This window comes from Pteropus medius, unplaced genomic scaffold (genome assembly GCF_902729225.1).
Source record: "Pteropus medius unplaced genomic scaffold, Ma_sr-lr_union100, whole genome shotgun sequence".
Taxonomy (NCBI): domain Eukaryota; kingdom Metazoa; phylum Chordata; class Mammalia; order Chiroptera; family Pteropodidae; genus Pteropus; species Pteropus medius.
Window position 1 is genome coordinate 4,188,063 of NW_024344370.1, and position 26,168 is coordinate 4,214,230.

General features: G+C 37.0%; 1 protein-coding gene across 1 annotated transcript in view; it reads right to left on the minus strand.

The window, feature by feature from the left end:
• ANKRD55 (ankyrin repeat domain 55) overlaps positions 1–20,404 on the minus strand; it is a 78,101-nt gene extending 57,697 nt beyond the window's left edge. Inside the window, 2 exon segments of the mRNA XM_039869963.1 lie at positions 19,902–19,992; positions 20,289–20,404. Coding sequence (XP_039725897.1) covers positions 19,902–19,959 — 58 coding nt within the window. The 5' untranslated portion in view covers positions 19,960–19,992; positions 20,289–20,404.
• Between the last annotated feature and the right edge of the window lie 5,764 nt (positions 20,405–26,168).

The window sequence follows — 26,168 nt, forward strand, 5'->3', positions numbered from 1 at the left end:
AACAGATGTGTTTATTCTGGAGAGTATTCTGTGGGGTCGCGATAATATAACCTTCAGATATCTAAAGAGCTTTTTTTTTTTTTTTAATTTTTAGTATAATTGTAGTAAATATACATAACATAAAATTTGCCATTATAACTTTTTAATATACAGGTTAGTGGCATAATGTACATTTATATTGTTGTGCCACCATTAATACCATGTCCATCTCCAGAAGTCTTTTCATCTTCCAAAACTCAAACTCTGTATCCATTAGTCAAAAACTCCCCTTTCTTCTTTCCCCTTCGACCCCTGAGAACCAACATTTCACTTTCTGTCTCTGTGAATTTGATGACTCTAGGTACTTCAAATTAGCAGAATGAACAGTATTTGTGCTTTGGTAACTGGCTTATTTCACTTAGCATACTGTCCTCGATGGCATCCACATTGTAGCATGTGCCAGAATTTCCTTCTTTTTAAAGGTTGAATAATACCTCATTGTTTGTAGGTATCATATTTTGTTTATCTATTCATCCATTGATAAGACACTTGGGTTCTTTCCACTTTTTGGCTATTATGAACAATGCTGCCACCAACATGGGTATACAAATATCTCTTCCAGACTCTGCTTTCAATTTTTCTGGGTATATACTTAGAAGTGAAATTATTGGATCATATGATAATTCTATTTTTATTTTTTTAAGAAACTGCTATACTGTTTTCTGTAGAGGCTGTGCCATTTTATATTCCCACAAACAGTTCACAACACTTTACCAATTTCTCATTTCTTTACCAACACTTATTATTTCTTGTTTTTGTTTCTTGTGTTTGTTTATTTTAATAATAGTTAGATTAATAGATATGAAGTGATATTTTATGGTTTTAATTTGTATTTCCTTATAATTAGTGATATTGGGCATCTTTTCATGTGCTATTTGGCCATTTGTACATCTTCTTTGGAGAAATATCTCAGTCCTTTGCCCATTTTTTGATTTGATAGTTTGTTTTTGTTGTTGTTTTTAAGTTGTAAGAATTCTTTATATATTCTGAATATTATTAATCTCTTATCAGATATATGATTTACACATATTTTCTCCCATTCTGTTGGTTGCCTTGTCACTTCGATAGTGTCTTTTGATGTACAATGCTTTAACTTTGATGTAGTTCAATTTGTCTATTTTTTCTTTTGTTGTTTATGCTTTTGTCATCATATCCAAGAAATCATTGCCAAACTGAATGTCATAAAGCTTTCTCCTTATGTTTTCTTCTAAAAGTTTTATACTTTTAGGTCTTATGTTTAGATTTTTGATCCATCCTTATTTTTTATATATGGTGTTAAGACTTCACTGTTTTGCATGTGGCTGTCCAGTTGTTCCAGAACTATTTGCTGAAAGACAGTTCTTCCCCACTGAATGGTCTTGGAAATCAGTTGACCAGAGATGCATGTGATTATGTCTAGACTCTCACTTCTGTTTCACAGATCCTTATGGGTCACCTCAAGAGGCTGAGCTTGCTGTCATTGAAGATGATCAATCTTGGCTAGATGGCCACCAATGAAATATACTGCAGAAGGAATTCTGACACAGAGTGAAGCACAGGGTAAGGGGGAAAGGAAAATGTGTGAGGCAAAACAATGTACTTCAGAGTTCCTTCTAGCCCTGAGATATCATACAAAACCACAAAGCCATATAGAAATAGGAAATGAAGGGACTTCCGGAGAGGTTTTGTAGAAACAGTTAATTTAAATTGCAGTCAGTGCAAATAACTAGGTCAAAACTTTAGATAGTGCAAAGAATTTGTGTAGAAATAAGTAAGGGTGTTATGCAGAAATAACAGGTACAAGGAGAAGAATGACATATGGTCCTTATGGAATCTAAAACAAATACAAGAAAGATTTTCTACCTACGGTCACAAAACCATTTAAGACATGCAGGAGATCTACATCAACAAATAATATGTAAATCTTCCTTCTCACCTTATCTATTGTCTGTCTGTCTATCTATCTATCTATCTATCTATCTATCTATCTATCTAATCTATCATCTATCATCTATCTTCCTATTTACCTACCTCATCTATCTGTCTATGTCTGACTAGTATCATCTATTATCTATTTGTATTACCTTTCTTTCCATGTAGCTTAGAGAAGGAGCATGGTTTGAATGGCTTTGGCTTCTCTAACTGTGTGAAAGTTAAACAGATAGACTTATGTATAGGTACATAAAAAGAAATTCCAGAGTTCACACAGAAGAAGAGAAACTAAAAGTAGAGAAAGTGGAAAAGAGACATAAAGATTAGGAAGAAAAAAGCATGTCAACAGATGTAGATTATATTTTATTAAACAAAAATGTGATGTGTATGTTTATATGTGAAATATATAAAGATTAGAAGACCATGCATCGAAAAAGTTAATAGAGATAATCTCTTGGATATCCTTCAGAACTTTCTTATATTTTCTAAATTCTCTATAATGAATTTATATTTTTTATAATCATTGAAATAAACCACGGTTTTTCTTAAATATCGAAAAAAGGTGTGTCTACTATCTTCCCATTAATGCGCTGCTACTGGCAGACAGAACCTAGTGTGTCTGTAACAGAAAACAGGTCCTTGATATTTGACAAAGAAAAAAATGTATGTATTTTTCTATTTTGACTTTTATAAATATCTTAGTAGATTTTGTTAATCCATGTCACCCCACTATAAAAAAAATAATTAAAAAACAAACTGCTACAATTTAAAATTTTTATTAATTTTTACCTGAAAATTGGAAGGATAGATGTTATCTTCCTCATTTTTTGTTGTTAAAATCTTAACAGGTTTCAAGATGTATCATAAATTATCTAACTTATCCTCAGGGCCTAGCTTTTTAACATTAGGATTTCAGATATATGACAAGTTGCTAGAAATGTTTTTGACTACATGATCTTCTTCAAAGATTCTCAGAATTTGCACAAATGTGGGCCCCTTTCCTAGAGCTTCACACAGTGGCTCTGCCTTGAGTTATTGGGGAGTTCCTTGGGGAAGCCCTTGAGTGCACCAGTTATTGGGCTCTCTTCATTGACCTTACCCAGAGGTCAGCTTGACATTTGTTCTCCTTAAGTTGTGACTGTTTTGTGTAAGAGCCAGACTACTGTAAGGACAGATTTAGTTTTGTAATTTCAAGAGACCAGGCCAGGATGGTCTTGAGAGGCTTCCTTTGTTTCATTCTATTCTGAGGATCCTTGGGTGGCTGAACCCACAGTAGAGTCACTAGTAGAGTCTGGATTCATTTTTGGTCAACTACAGAGAAGTCTGCAGATCTTTCTTAGAGTGTTCCTTGGAGTGGAGTCGATTACTTCTGAAGAACTGCAGTGTAATCATTCATCCATTTACTCATCCTTTATCATAGATGAATGAAACTGCAGGTTCAAAGGTTGTAGAGTCTCTGTCCCTAAGAGAGACACGTCCTAGTGGGAAGACAAGTGTATAATTTATGATTGCGATATACCAGGGATATTACTGCAGGACAGAGGGAGAATCACTTGAATGAAGAGTTTCCTGGGCATTCTTCTAATTAGATCCATCTCTTCACTGGCAGGATTATCCTGAGTGCTTTGGGGACGGTAGAAAAATGCATTTTGAGGGCTGCCTGGAATGACCTATCTGTAAGTTGGTGAGGCCTTTCCACTTTCAGGGAGGATGCCAGGACTGCACTCAGATGGCTCCATGTGACAATATTGCCACCCACTGGTAATAAAGAATCTCTGTGTGGACCCTGGACCAGTATGGTGCTGGGTAGAATTAAAAGCCAGTCTGGAACACTCTGGCCATGCAGAAAGAAGTTTAAGGTCATTGATACAGTTGGCTGGCATTAAAACAAAATTACTTTCATGTGACTCGTCATACATATCACACATGGAGACAATATAGAAAAATGGAAGTAGCATAGACCCAACCTCCAGAGTTTAAATCCTGATACTGTCACTTACTTGCTTTTGTGTGACCTTGGGCAAGTTGCTTAACTTCTCTATTACCATTTGTCAAATGCGATAAGAACAGTATTTACCTCTAGGGCTATTCTGAGAGCTAAATGAGTTAATCCACCTAAAGTGCTTAGAGCAATGCTTGACATATTAAATATTCAAACTGTGTCAATTATTGTTATCAAGATTACTTCTCTGACATAGATAGGAACCTCTGTCTTCTTTCTCCTTAATGAGATTCTTTGCCTTGCTTAGCAGGCTGCAGAGATTTTGTGAGCTAAAACATTTTGCTATTTCTCCTCTAGTCCTATAGGATGTATTGACTGAGGCTTTAACAGTATTTCATAAATAGTCACATAGGATAAGGAAAAAAAGTTTCTTTCTAACATTTTAAAGAAAAAAATAGCTCCCAGCTTTCTGCATGTATCAGCTGAAAAAACAAATACTCAAAGCAATCTTCACGCCCTGGGAGTAGAAAAGAAAGGATTTCACTCTGTGGGGAGGAAGTCTTGCAACATTATTTATTATCTCAAAAGTAAATATCTGGCCAGAATCAGATCTTTCTTCATATCCAGATTTATGATGCAACACATGTTGCATTTCTTTGAATCTCAGCATTGCTGTGTTCCTCAGGGTGATTCTTCTGACCGGTGGACGCCATTCCCCAGTTAGCATTTCTACTGGATAGAGGGGGTGGGGGGCAGGGGGAGCTGGGAAATGGAATTTGCTGTTTCAAGAAGCATGTCTATGTTGAACTTCAGTAATGATGCCTCTCTAGATGCCTTCCATAGAATGCACTTTTATTTTAATAATATTAATCTTAAAAAGTAAGATCTCAATCTTTAATGCATAGGGCCTTTTGTATGTGTGAAATAAATAGATCGATTAATTGATTTAGTTTGCATGTTCAATGGGTTTTCTCATTCATTCGAGTCTTGTGGAAATCTCCTTGATGTTAATATATTGTGTCAAGAAGTTCTTGGTAATTAGGAAGGTATAAATCTTGAATAAATTATATGAAAGATTGTGTGAGCCTGGTTGGTCTTTGGAAATTGAAAAGTAAGTCAAGTGCTGTTATTTCGATCACCTTTCCTCTGATCTCCCTTACTTTCTTCTGGATCAAATGTATGACTCCTCCTACCTCTTTTTCTTTCCAGAAATGGCGAGTGTTCACCCCAGGTATTTGCCCTTTTAATTGAGGCGTCCTGAAGGTGAGGAATAGGTGAAGAAACAGGATTTGTTTAGTTTGAAGAAGAGGAGACTCAGTTGGACATGACAGCTGTTTTTAAATACTAAAGAAGTTGGAAGATAGTTTAGACTTGTTTTCCTTACAGCCTGAGGGCAGAACCAGTTCTGGTAGATAGAAATTGGAATAAGAAAAACTTTTGAATGGCTAGAGCTGTTCAGAACTAGAAGGAACTACCTTGTGAGCTAAAGTGCTCCTCATCACTACCCTTATTTCAGCAAGTTGTGACCAAACATATCTCAGGATACTCTTGAAGAGATAACCCGCACTGAGTAAAAGGTTGACCTTTAAGGTTCCTTTTGTGCTTGATGTTCTATGTGTCTTTCTCACATATGTAAGAACCAAATAATGAATTACCTATCATTGATGAACAATGACTCCTGGGCTGGGAGCGATTTGGTAAAGGGGTCCCTTAAATGGCATCCTCCTGGTGGCCTTCTACTCTGGCCACTTGTAAAACTGCCCCTAGTGCCTTGATCTCCTGAAAATAGTTTCAGAAAACGAATGATTTTTGGGTAGCTGGTCCAAGTGTCAGATTAAACAAGTACATCTCTCTGTAGTCCCTTAGCTTTGCATCATTCCTGAAGCCGGTGCAGCTACATTCTGTCAGCTGGCCTTCCATGGACTTTCTCATTTTCTTGACTCTGTCAATAATTCATTCCCAGATTGGGCAAGATCTCTTCTTTCTTCAAATTTTCCTTAAAATTGCACTGACCCTGTAAAGTATCCACACGTGCTTCCTATCCACAGTCACGGATTGACAGTAGCTCCTGGATGGCTGTCTCCTGGGTTCCTAAAGATGCTTGAAGGCGATTAAAATAAAATCATTTCTCACAACACTGGAGTTGTTACTGGTACCTGCCTTGATTTTACTGTTGCTTTATAAAGGCAGAGAATAAAACCCAACCCGGTGAATTATCACTCTTCATGTGACTGCGCTAGAACTTTGGAAGTATGGCTTTGCTTTTATTATAGAAAAGATTCCTTAGATAGTAGAAGCTTGAGTAGTATTGGATATGTGATAGATACTTGATAAGTGTGTATTTGCTGATTTAATTACCATGTTTTTTTCTAAATGGCAAATTGAAGAGGGGTAGATATACAAAATGAAAGTTCATTTCTCATAATCCTTGGGAAGAGAGTTAGAAAAAGTGATGGAAAGAGTCTTCTGCTGCTTTGAACAATTTTATAAGGCATATCACTAGCATTTTAGGTAGAGTTGAAGTAAGTGAACAGCTTCCTTCAAGTCTCATATATTATGGATATATGCTTTAAGTAAGGCTGATTTAAATCATATCATCAGAGCTGTGAGCATGTAATGTTGTGAGGTCTAAAGGAGTGACAACAGAATTAACTTCTCAGTAACTAATAAATTTGACTTAAATCTGAATTTCATAAAGAACTCTCTTTTGGAAAAGTGAACATGTTAGCCATGTGCGTTACTGTGAACCACTCTGGGTTCAGCTGGCTATTTTGTAAAATGAGAGATTGGCTCTATCCCTGGATCTCAACACTGGTTGTACATTAGAATCACCTTGGGAGCTTAAAAAAACTGACACGCCAAGTGCTATCCCCAAATATTTTCATTTAATTGATCTGTTATCTTGTATGTTATTTTATATACCCTTTTGGATTATAAAAATTATGAGAATACAGATAAGAAGAAAATATATACTCGAAGATAATTAACATTAAGAAGCTGGTGTATTGTATGTACTTGACTTACGCGGACTTGCTTCCCATCCACCTCTGTCTTCCACCTGCCTGCGGAACATAATGCAGGCATGGGGAGAAGCGCTGGCAGGAGTGGAAGCCTGGAAGCTTGAAAAGTCTGAGTTGCTTCAGAGTGTGTAGTCATGGGCCTCTGCCCTTCCCATCTTCCTCCTCAAAAGCTGAACTCTCTCCTGCCCCCATCCTACAGCCAGAATGGACATGGCTGAAAATGCGTGGTAACCTAACTCACAGGTCATATTAAAGAGAAGACCCATTCCCAAGGAACAAACAAAGAATTTAAAAGGTCCAAACAGCCTGGAGGCCAGGAGGCAAAGAACAGGAGGGAGAAAAATCTGGAAGGTGCCATAGCCTGAGGTGGGTAGCACCCGCAGGGATTAGGTTAGTGGCTAATGCCCCTGGCTACGGTTTATGAGCAGTGGCTGCTGCTGGGGCAGGACCAAGCTAGTGATGCAAATCCCAGATCTCCCATACTTTGATCTTTCTATTGATTAGAATACAATGATAAAATCTGAAGAAAATGGTTAAGATTTTCTGAGATCCAAGTGAGGTTGGCTAATGCCAAGGTCAATTTGTTGCTCATTTATCAAGTGGATCTTTGTCCCCTGCTGCCTACCCTGAATTCTCCTCTCACAGTCTCATCAAGGGTGATATTAACAGTATCTAACAACTGGCTTGGCAGAGCCCCAATCAGAACGGAGCAGGCCTAACAGCTGAAGTGGGGGCAATAATTTTTAGCAGCTGGATTGTGGGTAGTATATGTATATACCTCTGAGCAACTCTTACTGATATGAAGGTCTGGAGATATTTTAACATGTAATAGCCAATGACTAACTGTTCTGAGCATTGTGCTGGAGTTATATGTAATTCATTCTTTCCAAAAATAAGATCGTGTTGTGTATATAATTTTGATTTTTGCTCTTTTTCATTTATTATTAGACCATAAATGTTTTCCTATGTCATAAAATAAGATTTAAAAATACTATTTATAAAAATATGGCATTAAATCCACTGATTTTAGCACAATTAATTGAATCAATTGTCATATTATTGGACATTTAAATTCTTCCTCTTTTTTGAGAATTATAAATTTTGTTGCTATTCTAAGTAATACTATAACATTCTTGCATATATGTCCTTTGATGTATCTTTCAGTATTTTCTTTGGATACATTCCTAGAAGTGAACTTGGAGTCAATGGATTTGACTGTCAAATTGCCCTCCAGAGAGGCTGAAGTAACGCACTCTCTCCAAGCAGTGCTTGAAAGCCCAAATTTCACCCCATCCTCAATGACGCTGTGCATTATCGTTTTTTTTTTAATTAATATTGATGTGAAAGGAGAATAGTATACTGTTTCTAATGACCATTTATTTTATTGTTCCAAAGAAATAACTTTTTTCATATGTTTACGGCCATTTATTAGTTTTTTATTGGTGTCCTTTATATCTCATTATGTCAAGGCATTTGTCTTTATCTAATTGATTTGAAAGAGCTTTATATACAGTAAGTACACTAACTCTTTATCTGTTATCTATGCCATAGTTACTTTTCCCTGTTTGCCATTTAAGTTTGTTTTAATTGGTTTTTGAAAAATACATTTTCAGTGTTTCCGTAGTCAAAATCTATGGATATTGCATTTAAAAAATGTATTTCATCGTTTTTATAGTTAGAAAGGTCATCTCTGTGGAAATTTATTTATTTGTTAACATTTAACTGTAATTAATATAGAATTTTTAAACTTATGACACAATTTTATTTGAAATAGTCAATCATTGGATTTTGTCCCTTTCCTTGCAAAGCTGTAATGACAGCCTCAGCATATACTAAATCATTGTTAATGCTTTGGAGGTGGCTCTTTCTACTGTGCATTCACAGAAGCTGTGGTGTGGGCAGCAGGGACCCCATGACTATCTATAATGCTGCACACATGAACTTGGGGATGCGGCCAAAGTGTGCCTCAGTCACATTCCACAGAATCTTGTGGTTAGTCCACAGTCAATGTTCTTAGTTAGCTTTTTTTGTGTTTCCTGCACAGTTTTGAAGTCTAGAATTTTTAGTAGCACATTAGAAGTAAGTAAAAAGCTCAGAACAACCCGAAAGTTAGCAAAAATTGCCACACAATCACTTCAACAGCACAATAATGTCTCCCCGAGGCTATGGAAGCATTATTGCATTGTTCACTGGGGTCTGTTTAGCACTGCTTCACTGTCTGAATAACAGTTGCATGATGGTCAACACTTACATTGTGCTTGCTAAGCATCAGGCATGGTGCTTACTAAGCATCAGGCACGGTGCTAAGACCTTTTTCTAAATCAGCTCATTTAATGCTCACTTTGTGAGGTAGGTACTATGGAATTCTCATTTTATGCATAGGGCATAAAAGCGACTTACCCAAAGTCACACAGTCAGTAAGTAGTGAAACTCAGAAAGGGCTGTGGCCTGTCTGTCAGGCCTCCGATTCCACCCTCTGACGCATGTGCGCTGCTTTCTACAACTACCTGTTCACTCAGGGGTGAAGCTTTTGAACTCCTGACCCTTGCTGGGTGCTGGGCAGACATTCCACATTCCATTCTCTCACCCTCACACCCATACCCCACTCTCCACTCTGTTGCCCAAGTGTCTCCTCAGCTTTCTGCCTGACATACATTATTGTGCTAGAGTTTATAATCATTTGTAGCAAAAATAAACTTTGCATATTAATCCAAAATTTAAAACCCATCTGTGAAGAGTTGGTTATACACTAGGGAGAATTAAAGTTAATGGCAATAGCATAAAGATTCTGAAGTGAGATTGAGTGAATTCTTTAAAATGCCCTTTAAAAAGCATTAAAAAAGAGTGAAATTTTTCTAATTTATTTTCTAAGGCTAGCATAAGCTGTGAAGACACACACAGAGGGACCTATAGAAAGGTTCAACTTGTGAACACGAAAGTCTAAATTTTAAATTAAATTTGATCAGATTATAAAGATGTTTTGATTCTAGGATATCTACTAATAAAATATATCACACCAATAGAGCAAAGGGGAAATATGTGATTACATGAGTAAATTATAACAAGATGTTAGATAAAATTTGATATCTGTTGCTAAAAATATGCTTGACATGTAGGAATAAAATATTATATTTTTAATATAATTAAGTACATTTAGTTCAAATCAACTGCAAATATCACAGCTAATTGTGAAGCAACAGAGAAAGAAATAAACTGTATCTAATGAAATAAGATGAAGCACAAAGAAATGAAATAATCATAAAGGAAGAGCAAAATTATTATAATTTAATAATAGTTAACTTGTACAGATGACTCATGTTCCATGCACTGACTGGTTCATTTGAATTAGGCTATTTGTTTGTTTTTCAACAATTTTATAGAGTAAGTGGTACCTTATCTACTTACAGATAAGGAAATTGAAGTACAGAGAGATTTACTCATTTTCCCAGTGTTGCACAGCTATTAAGTAGCAGAGCAGGATTTGAAACCAGTCCATCTGACCAGGATAACATAGGAGAATTAACCAAAGAATAATTAGGATTAGGAAGATCTAATTAAGTTATTAGTCAGTTTAAAATATAAAACTAGACAGTTCTTATTTAATAATATAAGGAGGAAAATAACTCCTCCTTACACTGAAAACAGTCCATTACAGTGAAAATATAAAATACTCAAGAATAAATATTCAGAATTGTAATGAGGAAAGCTACAGAACTTTACTGAAGGATATAATTAACGATTTGAATTTGTAAAGATACATGCCCAGTTCTCAGATAGGACAACCAAATAAATAGTATAACCAATTTCAATTATTACACAGATTCGTTTGTAAATTTAAAGTCATTTCAATAAAAGTTCCAACAGTTCTTTGGGGGTAGGGCTCAGGAAAACACTTTCAATTGTAAAAAGAATAGATAACTTTATGCTTTAAAGAAGAAAAAAGAATATATATACATAAACATATTTGCTTATCTATACTTGGAACTGACCTCTGTGGAAAGAAGCATGAGAAACTACTTATGGTCTTTCGCCTACAGGGAAGGGAGAATTGGATGGCTGCAGGGGTTGGAGGGTAGAGGGGGAGATTTTTTATTGTACATTGTTTTATACCTTGAAAGTGTTTGAATGTATTATCGTTCCAAAATCAAAAAAAAAAAAAACAAACAAAAAGAGGGGAAAAAAATGAGTAAGAATATCTGATAACGTTTTTTTTTAAAGAAAACACATAGAGAGGTTTACTCTATTCAATAGTAAAACATGAAACTAATAATTTAAAAAGTGAGTTTCTGTCTCAAAACTAGATATTTCTAGAACAGCACAGCGAGTCTAGAAATTTTCCTGGCGCCGCCAGCACAGAGAGTGGAAGCTAACAGGCAGGCTGACTGAGCAAAGGGAAGTGTTTTACTAGAAGGCAAATCTTAGAGGATAAACACCAAACAGTGGAAAAGGAAAGTAGAAGTGCTCTAAGGCATATGTGTTTTTGTGGAAAATTATTTTCCTTCTGATATGGTTTTCCTGCTTGGGCAAATTCTGTCCCTTCAAATTTCTAAGTAAAAAAAAAAAAAGGGGGGTACTAGGCTGTGAATTCATTACAAAGAGGGAGACAGCTTGAGGGGTGGATGATCTTCTTGACCTGGAAAGACTGGTCATCCATATGACCTCAGGTAAGTCATTTATAAGTATCACTAGCACTTGCTAAGTGATTACTCTGGGCTCCGCATGGTTGCAGGTGCTTTGCATGTATTCATTAATTCAGTCTTTACAAACAATCCTTTGTAGTGGCAGCATCTTATTTTATAAGCTGGGAAAGTGAGATTTACAGGTGTTTAACAGCTGGGTCACACATAAGTGGCAGCACTGGGACTTCAACTGTGCCGTTTGGCTCCAGTGGCCATTAACAGTTCACTACACCATACTACCACTGATCCCTCTGTGTTACAGTTTTCACATATAAAAAGTGAGAGAGTTGGATTACACATTCACTGAGGTTTCTTCCAATTCTGCCAGTAGTACTGTTCTAAGGCAAAACACCTCCAGGATCGGTCCTTAAATTGGTTTCTGATGTGACACCTGAAACCAGATTCCTACAAGCCCATTTTGACTCCTGTCTCTGTTCAGGGGCCCATGCTGAGTCAGCCAGGTTGTGGCCAAAACTCTAGGATACTATTTTTGAATAGCACTAAGTAACCAGAAAGATAAGTGTCCATTCAGATGAATTTCAGGTGTCCCTCTCAAGGTTCTTAAAAATAAATTTTTTTTTTTTAAAACACCAGACTGTGTTCTGATTTATTGTGGTGAGTTAGAGAGCAAATAAATTATTTCAAGTTTACCCATGATCAAAGCATAGAATGTCAAAGTTAAACTAATTCTTTTCCTTTTTTATCAGCTGCTGTTTATGTTTACAGGGTTGGGGCTCTTTGAACTGTCTCTTGGAAAAACATCAATCTGTTGCTGCACGGAACAAATGGACAGAACAGGAAAATGATAAAGCATCTGCCTTCAGAAGTTTCTGTGATGGAACCCAAGTCCTGGCTTTGCAAATCTCCAGCTCTCGTCACATCAATTCCACAGGTCACTTTCCAGTGTAATCCTACCCTTTTAACCTCTCCCTCCTCCTCCTCAGATTCTGAGGCCGTTTTCCCCTCCAGAGAATGGCTACCATGGAGATTGGATCTGCCCCTACCCTAGCAGAGGTCAGCTGTCACTGAGCTGAGCCCTCTGGCCAGAGCTCATTGTGAATGAAAGCACAGCCCAGGGGAGCTGGCCCAGCCTGAGTAAATATAGCCACCATTGCTTTTCTTTTCCTTCTCATGCCAGGGGGCACGATGGGGTTATTGGGGTGGGCTATCAGAATCCAGAAAGTATAAGTTGGTGGCAAAGGGGAATGTGAGCAGTGCTCAGGGGTCAGAAGCAAGAGTTAAAATGGCAGCTTTGCTCCTTGACCTGTATAGCCTTGGGCAAGTCGTATAAGCTCAGACGAAGTGGAAATCAAATGTATCTCATAGGTTGCATTGAGGATCAAGTGAGATAATGGAAATGAAGAGTTTAGCACAGTGTCTGGCACCTAGGCTGCTTAATAAACCAGACTTATTGCTCTTCTGATTATTGATGCTGGTTAATATTCTTGGCTTGAACACTCTATTTCTTTTAGGAAGCTACTCCGCAGCCCTGGTGTGGAAGGTGAGTTGCTGTGGGTCCATCTTGGCAGCTGAGAGGCTAGGCACAGGCTGAGTGGGGCTAAGAGGCTCTGAGGAATAGAGCCTTTTGCTAGTTAAGAGAATACATAACGCTTTCTATACTGAAATCATTTTAGTATCGTTTGAATATTTTGAAGAAGGTGGTATTAATTTTACAGTATTTTAAAAACTCTGTAAGAACTGGTCAATATCTAATAGTGTTAACCTCACATTACCATTTAAAAGGATTTAAACAATACTATACTAACCTGAGATGGATGCACCACCTGTGTGGTATCCTGGCTGGGAATGTATAATCTAAATCTAATCATGAGGAAGCATTGGATAAACTTGAAAGGAGGAACTCAGTATTAAAAAAAAAGAGTATAATTTTCAAAAGTGTCAGTGTCATAAAAGACAAAGAAAGTGTGGAAATGTCCTAGAGTTAAAGGAGACATGATGATGAAATGTAATACCTAATCCTAGACTAGATTCTGTACTGGGGGAAAAACGCTATAAAAGACATTTATTGGGTCAATAGACAAAATTGGAATGCAGACAGATTAAAGTACACACACACACACACACACACACGCACACACACACAGGAGCAGAAAAAAGAGAAGTACACAGAAAAAAAAAGAAAGAACAAACAAAGCAAATACGGGGTAAAATGTTAATGCTAGGTGAATCTAGGTAAAAGATATACAAGTATTTTTTATACACTTCTTACATTTCTTTAAGTTTTAAGTACTTTTCAAATAAAAAGTTAAAAAATAATTAGAGTACTATTAAATATTATGTATGTATATTTTAAAATTCTGAAGACACATTTAGAAATGGAGATATTTCTCTCGTAGACTGAAACATCTTTCCTTTGCTTCCTCCTCCAGTATACACAATAAAATAAGATTAGCCTCATCCTGGTGCAAGTGCTATGTTCAAGTTTTACAAAAGAAAACTGAGGTCCCTTACTAAGCACACAAGCCTATTTACAAGTTTAAAGTTAATATTAGGGTAAAACCACCATGATTTTAAGAGGTAAATCAGAAAATCTGAGATATAGCTTATTTATGATACGAGTAAATTCTCAGAATCAGCAAACATTTTAGATTGAATGATTGACAGGCTTCTTGAGAGTTACAAGTGTGCTAAACGTGTTACTCCTGGTTGGCGAGGTCTTTCTTCAAGACGGTGTCTAGCTCATCATACCCAGCCTTGGACCTTAGTGCATCCAGACTCTTACTTTCTTACTTTGTCCCATATTTGGGGATGAGTGAGATGTTTGTTTCATACTTGCTTGGTAATATAAACAGCTGCAAATTTAGTGGCTTTTATTTAAAAATACCTTGGCATCCAAAAAAGATTGCATCAAAGAGAAAATCCATAGATATCAATTATCCAACATAGTTGCTTAATAATTGTTAAACAAATGTGGAGTTTATGAACAGAGATGATAGGAAAAACTCAGTGTGGTTATCCAGCTGACTTTTGGACAAGAGGCTGAGTTAAGGGTTTGCCTTCTGAAGTTGATCTGGCTACATTGTGGGACATCAGGGTAAAATTCTGGGTTAATTCTGGAGATCTGGCCCTTATTTCCTCTGGATACCACACCTAGATCTTCCTTCTTAAGATGCATACTTTGGCAAGACTGGATAAGATCAGTCTGGGGCTTAACTCTAGCTAGGCCTGCCAGAGGGGCCAGGACTGGACTAGTCTGTCACAGCTTTTCCCAGGAGTTGATTGATTGGAGGGAGATTCCTGTGTGCTGGAAAGAGAGAACAAAGGAGGCAGAAAAAGGGGAGGGGTTGGCATCCAGCAACATGTTTGCCTAGGCTTAGCCTGGAGTAGGCAAGAACAGTGGAAAAAGATTTCTTCTCCCATCTCTCTTTTCCCTTCTGCTACTCATTCTTGACCAAGAGAGGGAGAAGGCTGAGCATTTTCCCTCAAGCAACAGATAATCTGCTTCTAAACTTGTGGACTGGTCATTTGCCAGCTAATCTTCCTCTATCTGGACCATTGATCTGAAAATCAATCACAGAATTCTCCTCAGTGTTCCTGGGTTTTATTCCCAGGAAGGTCTGTGAATCTAAAATAATTCACCGAGCCCAAATCATCTCCTCTTTCCTTTTTCCTTTTCTTGCCTTTTCTCTGCTCTCTTCCCAAACCCCTTTCAAAATCTGCTTATTTTTCCTTTGGAGGTGTCTGGTTGGCACACCAGAATTTTGCTTTTCCAGCAAAGTACAAATCTGTGTACTTTAAGTTCTACTTGGTTAGCATTCCCATTTTAGATGAAAAGTTGGAAATTAAAACCAACACATGAACACAATGGGGTAACAGCCTACTAATGAAAATATATCCTTCATTAATTTGAATTTTTATTGATGCCTTATTTCTTCACTAAAATTTATGGTTGATCAAGAAAGAGTACTGTAGTAGGGAGAATACAGGTTTTGAAGTCAAGCAGGTTTAGGCTTGAATCTCAGGTTTGCCATTTTGTCTTGCAGTAACCTTGGGTAGTCACAAACTTTTTGAATTTCCTTATTGGTCAAAGGGAGGAATAATAGTGGGGCTGATGTGAGGATTAAATGAGTTAGTCTATGTACAGTCCCTGGCACAAAGCTTGGCTCTGCTTAGTGCTTAATAAACATTAGGTCTTACCATGATGTAATCTATGCAAAGTGCCTGCACAGAGTCTGCACCAAATAGATGCCATTTCCACTCCAGGTCCCAAATGCCAAATTTCCTTCCAGCTTAAATGAAAATGGATTTTTACCAAAACCAAGTCATAAGGCTACATATTTTCTGAGAAGGGACTTGAGATTTGACCTCTTTTCATGCCATGTAGTGGGCTAAACAGTGGCCCTGAAGATATATCCATGCCCTAATCCCCAGAACCTGTGAATGTTACTTTATATAGCAAAAGAGTGAATATCACCTTATATGTCAAAAGATGTGATTAGGTTAAGGATCTTGAGAATAGTAGTTTATCCTGGATTATTTGGGTGGGCCCTAAATGTAATCACATATCATTCTAAGAGAGAGCAGAAAGAGTTTTGAGAGACAGAAGAGAGAGGCACACAGAGAAGGCCATGTGAAGACAGAGACAAGACTGGGGTGATGAGGCCACAAGCAGCCAGAAGCTGGAAGAGGCAAGGAAGGCTTCTTCCCCAGAGCCTGCAGAAGCAGTGCACCCACTGCTGACATCTTGATTTCATACTTCTGGCCTCCAGACCTATGAGATAATACATGTCTGTTGTTTTAAGCCACCCAGCTTGTGGTAATTTGTTACGGCATCTAGGACAGCAATGCTCTGCATTAATCTGGGTTGGAGGGCTGAGCCCTTCCTCTTATTCCCTCAACAACTCTGCCAGAGAAAAATCTGTGAGAGTGAGCCACAGGTACCTGCAAATACACTGTCCAGCAAGCACATTTCTCACGGAACCTGGGCCAGGCCAGGGGTGAATGAAGCCCTTTGGATCACACTTCTCACTCCCATTTTCTCTCTGAGGCCTGGGGTTCCTTCTCAGGCACAGCAAAGCTTGTCCTTCCACAATTGGAGGCAAAGCTTAAAGTGCAAATATCTCCAGTTACATAATATCTCAGCTTCAGGAGGAACCTCGGAGTTCTGTAGTAAACAGTTTTACTACAGGTCCTTTCCTGTGTGTGGGCTTTGAGAGGGAAGAAAGCCAGGAAGAGCACGTGGGACCAAAAGAGATGTTGCTATGGTGAAAGCAAAAAGCACCATGCAGGAGTGGAAATCTCTCACAATTTCACAAAGTAAGTCAGAGATGGGGCCCTAATCCCCTTGGCCAGTCAGAAAACCTAATCTTTAAGCCTCCCAGCAACACTGTGACTATATAATATTATCCACATTTTACAAATGAGGAGATCAATCAGTTTGTCCAAGTTCATGCAACTGGGAAGAGGACAGACAGGAAGGACTTGAGCAAATGGCCATCTATTCCCAAGCCCCTGGCATAGAGATGTCTCGTTACCGCTACTAAAGAGAAATATAGAAAAATGCAACTGGATTTGCAGAGGAATTTAGGCTTAGCAGATCCACCTTGTCCGAGCCCTGAAGGTCATTATGTATCATATTTTTCAAGTGCACAACGCTAACCATTCTCTGGGCAACCATGAGCCAAATCTGCCTGAATCCTATGCCCATCCCAGAGCAGCTGTTAGAGCCAGAGATCACCCATAAAAGGAAGCACCCTGTAGTTCTATTGTCTAGATAGAGAACTCCTGAGTCTCAGCCCCCATCCCTTACTAATTAGCTGTGTTATTATTATTTAAAAAAGGCCCACCTTCTAACCTTTCCGTGCTTTACTTTTCCTATGTGAGATGTTAGTGAGGTGGATTGGATGAGTGGTTCTCAATCTTTGCTGTGCATTAGAACTTCCTGAGGAGTTTTTGTCAGCCCATTACCTACACCAATTAAATGGAAATCTCGAGAGTGAGATTCAGGCATCAGCGTTTTCAGAAACTGTCCAGGTGATTCTGATGTGTGGCCAAGTTTAAGAATCAGTGGATTACATGACTTTTAATGTCTTTCCAGATGTAATGTCTTTAGTCAATGTCTACATGAAGAGCCAGTGGATACTAGAGTTTCGATTCCCCAGATATTCAGAATTCACACTAAAAAAAGCCCCACACTCAACTTTTCAAAAGAAAACCACTTCGTCATGGTTTGACCAACAATATGGTATTTTAAATCTGTATAATGGTCTAAACCTATCATGGTCTTTCATACTTTTAAGAAGATGGAAGGATTAATGAGATAATAGAGCTATTCAGATATCATTTAGTTAATAATTATTCTAGGGGTTGCTCTAAATGGTACCCTGGAATTCAAAAAATATTAATATAATCTAGTTAACTGGCATTAACTAAGCCCTCATTTGTCCTGAGGACAACTAAATTCAAGCTGGAGATAGAGAGGTGAATAGTCTTTTGTACTTCAGGAACTCATGGTCCAGGGTGGTAATATTTATCACGGCAATAATAATAACATAAGCAGCCACAATTTGAAAGTACATTGCACATCAGGCACTGCGACAGGTGCTTTTTAATATTATTTTAGATTCTCACAACAACCCTGCTGGATAAGCATCATTTCTTTCATTTTATTGCTGAAGAAATTAGAGCTCAGAGAGGTTAGGTAAATTGCCAAAGGTCACACAGCTAAGAGTTAGTTCATCTGCCATTCCAACTTATATGGCTCATGCTATTGCCACCACTTTTTGAAAGAAAAGATTGAGAAATAGAGGCAGAGATGGCAGGCAAAGGGTTAACTTACTTGGGAGAGAATCAAGCCTAGAGTGGAAGAATTGCTGTGAATTGCTCACTTGAGAGATACTCTAAGAAAATAAATATTGTATATTAACTTTTTAACTATGTTTGGGCTCAGTCTTGTTAGGAGTTACACACAGAACCGCTTAATTCATTATGAAGGGCTAGTTCTCTGCAGTCAGTTCTAGCTCATTCAAATTACTCATAAAATAAACCAATTGTGTTCCTCTTTGGATTGCATAGCTCAACAACATCATTTTTTAAGCTGCTATGAGGCCTTTGGATCCAAGCATATTTTCACTTTCGCGGATTGCCATCAGTGATACAAAATGTACAAAAGGGAGAGGATAATGGTGGGCATAGCTGTAACAATCACATTCTCTACGGTGTCCGTACCCAAACGCAGTGTGAACCAGCACATTCTGAAGGTACACACACGCACTATTCAAAATGAGTTAAGACCTGGAGATCAAACCATATGTAATATACACATACATATGGTTACTCAAAAATCTAAATAAAAATCTATTAATTGAGAAAATACTGAGCTAAAATAATTCACTCATGAAACTAGACATAGCTTAAAGGGAAGTAAACATGCTATGATCTAGAGTAAGAAAAGGAAAAAAGAAAGAAGCAGTGAATTTTCTTAATGAGGCTTTCATAAACCACTATTTTTATGTTTTAGCCAAAACAAGCAAATGACCAAAGGACCTTGAAATATTCTTAGAATATACTGAAGAATATTCAGAGATTGCAGAAAGTGGTTTAGATATCAGATATTTAAAAATATATGCTAAAAATATTTATTACACTTACAGAATGAGAATTTCCTGTACATATGTGGAAAAAATGCATAATTAACATAGGTATTGTGTATATGTATATATACACTCTTCATATGCAGAATGTACACACATAGACTTCATGGCTGAATACGTTTTTGAGTCAATTTCACAACAATCCTTTCATACGGAAAATTACCTCTACTCTGAAAATTATGAGAAAGATGTATGCTGTCATTGCAAATAATAAATAGTGATAAGTCATTACACAACCTCAGATGAGATAATAGATCAACTACAGTGCAAATCTGGGCAACATCTATTTGTGAAAGAAATCAAGAGATGTTATGAAACTAGTAATAAAATATTGGGTTAACAGATTGAAAAGAGATACATAATTTGTTTCTTTTTATTTTACTTACTCTAATATATTTTCAGAGATTTGAAAACAAAACAAATGAGAATGAAGATGATACTATCTGAAATAGCTGGTATGCTTGAAACCTAATTTTTTAAAATTTGTAGGCAAGAGCACTTTAACAAGACAAACAGATCACAAGCTTATTTAGAACAGGTTTGTTTTCTATGTGAAATCCTCTTTCCACGACACACACACACACACACACACACACACACACACACACCCCCTTCCTCTCCCCTTACAACTGCAAATCACTACTGTTGGAATAAAGATGCAAAAAAGCCAAAGGATATGTTAAAGCAGCAGTTTTACCTTTTTGCTGATCAAACACAGATGGAGTGCTGAAATCCATGGTTGCCTGTCGCATCATTTACCATCAGAATGGCAAAAAGCATCCAGGTCTCTAGAGAGGAGAAAACAGCATCTCACACGTTACAGTCAACACAACAGTCAGATACAGCATCACTTGCCAAGACCTCTGTTTGGGAATTAAATGTGCATTAGAGCTGCAGCTTGTTGTCGAGGCAAATGATAGAAATAGGTAAATGTTTTTCCTACAATACCCGCCAGGAAAAGAGTTACTTCTCACAGCCTCATTCGTCAGCTATATTTGTGTGAAGTATTACATACCCTCCACCCCCGACCAAATATACAAAAAAACTCAGATCCTGAAAAACAGTATTCTTGGGGGTCGCCTGCCTTAAATCTGGGCCATGAAAACTCTAGAGGTCACAGAGCTTCAGCAGCTGGAATGTTGCTTTAAATCAACAGAAATCTCAATGGGTGAATGAGGATTCACAGGGCCAGACAGAGCATGTGCAAAGCTGCCAATGCAGTTAGGATTCAGCTGTGTTCTTGGTGGAGCGCGAACTGCATTTGGGTCATGTGAGCAGAGAGTGCCACCTCAATGGAATAGGATGTAAATATCGTAGCAGGAGGTTGCTAGCCATGTGCCGTATTGGCTTTCACAGCTCATCTTCAGTCTCCCTTCAGTTCCATTCTCCAAATGACAGGGAGAATGGGAGGAAAGGAAGTGGCATTAGAAATGTTATATTTCAAGTCTCAGATATCCATGATGATAAAATTAAAACAGGCTGCAATCACAAGTGTGTTTAGTGCAGTATTATATTTGGTAGCAAAAACCTGAAAATCACCAGAATGTACATCATTTGAGGAGCAGTTGGATAAATGGTAGTAAATTCATACTTTAGATTAAAAAATCTGATGTAAAACTGTATATATTTGTCTGGAGAGATGTCTCCAATTTACTGTTAAATAAAAAAATACAAATTACGTATTTTTACTTTTATATATAAAATAAATTATACAGAAAAATTATATTTATATATAATTATATTTACATTCTATATACATAAAATATATAAAATAAGTTTATATATAAAATAATTTTTATATATAAAAATTACATTTTTATAAAACTAGCAACCACTTAATATATATGTAAATATGTTAACATATGTTCATAGGCACACCAAGGAAGATACAGAAAGATACACACCAAACTGTTAATATTGGTTACCTCAGGATTGCAATTAAAGTAGGAGATTTCTAACTTGTTTTCTTTTCCACCTCTGTATTTTTAGGCTTATTATAACAGCTGTCTATTATTTTATACTTATAATTAAAATCTAATAAATTCAAACCAAACTAACAAAGCTCTACGTTCAAGATACAATCAGATTTTTGAGTAAGTCAAACAGCCATATAACAGATGCTCTAATAAATGCTGTTGATAATGGTAATAACTGTTTCCTTTTTTAACTTAATTAGTTAAATTAGTTAAATTAGTGTGAATGTGGAAATGAAAGCAGAAACTATTTTTCTTCATATATGACTACATTTGTTTTGATATGAACTGATGTAATTTATAAATTGTGTTCTTTGATACACAAGCTTCTTGCCTCTCCTATCTTTTCAATGCTCCATCATTTATTTTCCATCAACACATTGTCCAGCCTCAGTTTCCTGTGACAAATGTGTAATCATTTAACTTCCCCATATCAGCCCCTTCCCACAATGTGTACTAGGTTCTTTTTATATAAAACACAGGCAGAACCTACTTCTTATAAATTGTTTCCTAAAATGTACTCTGTAGGTAAATCTCTCAAATTTCCCAATGCCAGTGTTTTGCATTAACCATGAAAGCCAAACTGAGGGGGCTGAGAGTGAATTGGGGAAGAAAATAACTTACTTCTAGCAGATATGCAGCTAAGGAGGGGTGGCTCAAACTCATCCAACTGACAGGGGTAAAGGAATTTTAGTCACTTGGTCCTAAATAATATAAAAATAAAGGATTTAGATTGACTTACTTTTCGTTCATTTGTTCATTAATTCATCAATTGCTATGGAAGGATTATTATGCTCCATTCATTTCTACAGGCACTGGTGGTGCAGCCATGGGCAAGACATGAAAAGTTCTCCACACTCAATGAACCTAAACACTTGGATGAACTTCTGCTTCTGGCTATACTGGAATAATAGGGACTGGATTTAGCCTTCTGTTTAAACAACTAGAAAATTGGGCAAAATATCTGAAGCAAGGGTTTTTACACAGCAAGCAGTGTAGTGTAGGTCAGCGATCCCTGGGAGGAGAGAAACAAATGAGCTGAGCCTGATGAGTGGCTAGCTGAGCACCTGGGGAGAGTTTCCAGGCTGAAGCCCAGGGAGGGTGTAGTGCATTCAGTGGTGGTTCCTGGAAAAGATGTGCCCACATCATAATCCTCAGAACCTGCAAATATGACCTTATTTGGAAAAGGGGTCTTTACATATGTAAATAAATTAAGGATCTTGAGTTGAAATCAACCTGGATTATCTGAGTGGATCTTAAATCCAAGGACAAATGTTCTTATAAGAGATATACAAGAAGGGCAGGCCATGTGACCAGAGATTGTAGTAGTGCAGCCACAAGTCAAGGTACACATGTAGTCACTAGAAGCTGGAAGAGGCAAGGAACAACTTGTTCCCTAGAGCCTTGGGAGGGAGTACAGCACTGTTGACACTTTGATTTTGAAGTTCTGGTCTCTAGAACTGTGAGAGAATAAATTTTCGTGTGTTCAGCAACCAAATTTGTACTAATTTGTTACAGCAGCCTCAAGTAACTAATTAGAGGAGAAACTCTCAAATTAATGCAAAATCTCTGTAATTGTTACATTTCTGTGTCCATTTAATCATTACCAAAATCGAATTAAAATAGACAATTTCATGTTTGTAAAAGGGGTGTTTGGGGCTCATTTGGAAGAAAAGCAATCAAATAGAGTAGAAGGAACATGAACTTAAGTTTTTGTTGTTGTTAGCTTTGTGATTTGGGCAAGTTACATACCTTTTTGAAACTCGGTCTTACTCTGTGGCATGGGAATCTTACCCCTTGACTTCTTATGAGAGCTCTTGTTCAGCCCACTTCTTGGGCTGAAAACAAGATACTTTTTCTATACAACCAAAGCCAAGTGTAAGATAACATTTGGTTGTTTCTTCAAGAGCACTTTGAATAAGGCCTTAATCTATACATATTCACACACTTGTTCACAATATCGGGTGCCTGTGGTTCATTAACTCTTATCTATAGTGCAGGAGGGGAAAGGAGGAGAAGGTCTGTGTGACTGCAAAACTCAGCTCTTGGCTTCCTCTTCAGCTCATCGCTCACCGCCCTTCCCCCATTCTCATATTCAGCCATTACTGGTCTCCTTTCTGTTCTTTGAACATCCCATGCCCTTTCCCAATCGTCCAAAATTTTGCTATTCTGTCCCTCCATTTGAAATGGCCTCTCCCCAGTTCAAATGCCACCATTTCAGAGAGGTTTTTCTCTCTGGTAAGGGAATGAAAATACAATGAGAATACTCTGACAGAGAGAGAGGACCTTTGTCCATGTTATGACGTCTGGCTAGCTCAGTGCTTCTCAGACTATCTATGGCAAAGAACCAGGTTTTTAAATTTCCAAAACATCAGGGACCAATCCATTAATAAAATCTGATAAAAATTAATAATAGAAAAATTAAAAGAAAAAATAAGGTTTAAAGAATGCAAACCCCAATTTTTGTTAGATTCAGCAGACATAAAGTTATATGTCAATAGATGTAATCAAAACAAAAAAAAATGTACACATTGTTCATTAAAAATTCATTTAGGCATTAGTAGGCTGTGCTATCTAATATGGTAGCCACTAGCCACAGATAGCTATTTTTAATTAAAATTAAATAAAATTAAAAATTCATTTTCTCAATTACAGTAGGCACTATAACTGTATTTTGTCATATTTTAAAACATTTGTTCTTTGGGAGATGCTGGCCAAAAAATGAAAAGACAAATCAGAAAAAGAGAAAATTTTGTAAACATATCAATAAAGGACTTATATACAGAATACACAATAATTCTCAAAACTTAGTAATAAAAAAGACAAGCTTCTCAATAAATTTAAGAAGATTAAAATCATATCAACCATATTCTCTAATTACAATGGTATGAAACTAGAAATCAACTACAAGAAAAAAATAGGAAAACACACAAACACATGGAGGCTAAATAACATGCTACTAAACAATGAATGGGTAAACAATGAGATCAAGGAAGAAATCAAAAAGTACCTAGAGACAAATGGCAATGAAAACACAACGACTCAAAATCTATGGGACACAGTGAAAGCAGTCCTACGAGGGAAATTCATAGCAATACAGGCCTACCTCAGGATACAAGAAAAAGCGCAAATAAACAATCTATCCTTACACTTAAAAGAACTAGAAAAAGAACAGCAAACAAAGCCCAAAGTGAGTAGAAGGAAGAAAATAATAAAGATCAGAGTAGAAATAAACGAAATAGGGTTTAGAAAAACAATACAAAAAAAGATTAATGAAACCAAGAGCTGGTTCTTTGAAAGGATAAACAAAATGGACAAACCCTTAACCAGACTCATCAAGGAAAAAAGAGAGAAGACTCGAATAAATAAAATCAGAAATGACAGAGGAGAAATAACTATGGACTCCACAGAAATACAAAGGATCATAAGAAAATACTACGAGGAATTATATGACAACAAACTGGACAATGTGGAAAAAATGGATACATTCCTAGAAACATACACCCTCTCAAGATCTAGTCAAGAAGAAACAGAAAATCTGAACCAACTGATTACCACCAATGAAATCGAATCAGTAATCAAAAACCTCCCCCCAAACAAAAGTCCTGGATCAGATGGCTTCATAGGTGAATATTCATACCAAACATTCAAAGAAAAATTAACACCTATCTTCTCAAACTATTCCAAAAAATTCAAGAATAGGGATGGCAGCCTAACTCCTTTTATGAGGCTACCATTACCTTCTAAAACCAGACAAAGACATTACAAAAAATGAAAACTATAGGCCAATATCTCTTATGAACATCGATGCAAAAATCCTCAACAAAATATTAGCAAACTGAATTCAGCAATACATTAAAAAGATCATACACTGAGAGTTTAGAGAAACATGGTAGAGTGAGAGACGTCCCCACATCACTCCCCTTGAAACGACAATAAGCTGAACATCTAAAACTCAACAAAGAACACCAAACTGCATACTGGCACATTTGAGTGTGGGATCTGCGCATAAGAGCTACCACAGGTCAGAATTCTGGGTGTCCGGTGGTGGACTGGGAGAAACGAAGAAGCTGCCTCTCATAGCCAGAGCTCTCTGTAGGAGAAAGGGGAGGGGAGAAGGTGCGGCGAGTTCCCTGAACAGCCTTGCCTGGGAGAGCGATGAGGTAAAAGATCTGTTCTCAGAAAACTGTAAGTCATTAAAAAAAGAAATTGAAGAAGAAACAAATAAATGAAAGCATATACTGTGCTCATGGGTAGGAAGAATCAACATTGTTAAAATGGCCATACTACCCAAAGCAATTTATAGATTCGATGAAATCCCTATCAAAATACCAATGGCATTTTTTTTTCAGAGAGCTAGAACAAATAATTTTAAAATTTATATGGAACCATAAAAGACCCTGAATAGCCATGGCTACAGTAATCAAATCAGCATGGTATTGGCATAAGAACAGATAAACTGATTAATGGAACAAAATAGAGAGCCCAGAAATAAATCCACACCTATACTCTCATTTAATATATGACAAACGAGGAAAGAATATACAATAGGGTAAAAACAGTCTGTTCAATAAACAGTGTTGGGAAAATTGGACAGATACATGTCAGATACACCATGTACAAGAATAGACTCAAAATGGATTAAAGATTTAAATGTAAGACTCGAAACCATAACACTTCTAGAAGAAAACATAGGCAGAAATCTCCCTGATTTTGTTACTAGTAATTTTTTTTTTTTTTGACATATCTTCTCAGGCAAGGGAAATAAAAAGAAAAGAAAACAAAACAAAATAGGACTACATCAAACTAAAAAGGTTTTGCACAGCAAAGGAAACCATCAACAAAACAGAAAGACAACAACTGAATGGGAAAAGATATTTGTTTATGATACATCTGATAAGGGGTTAATATACAAAATATATAAAGAACTCATACAACTCAACACAAAAAGAACCAAACAATCCAATTAAAAAATGGGCAGAAGACCTGAG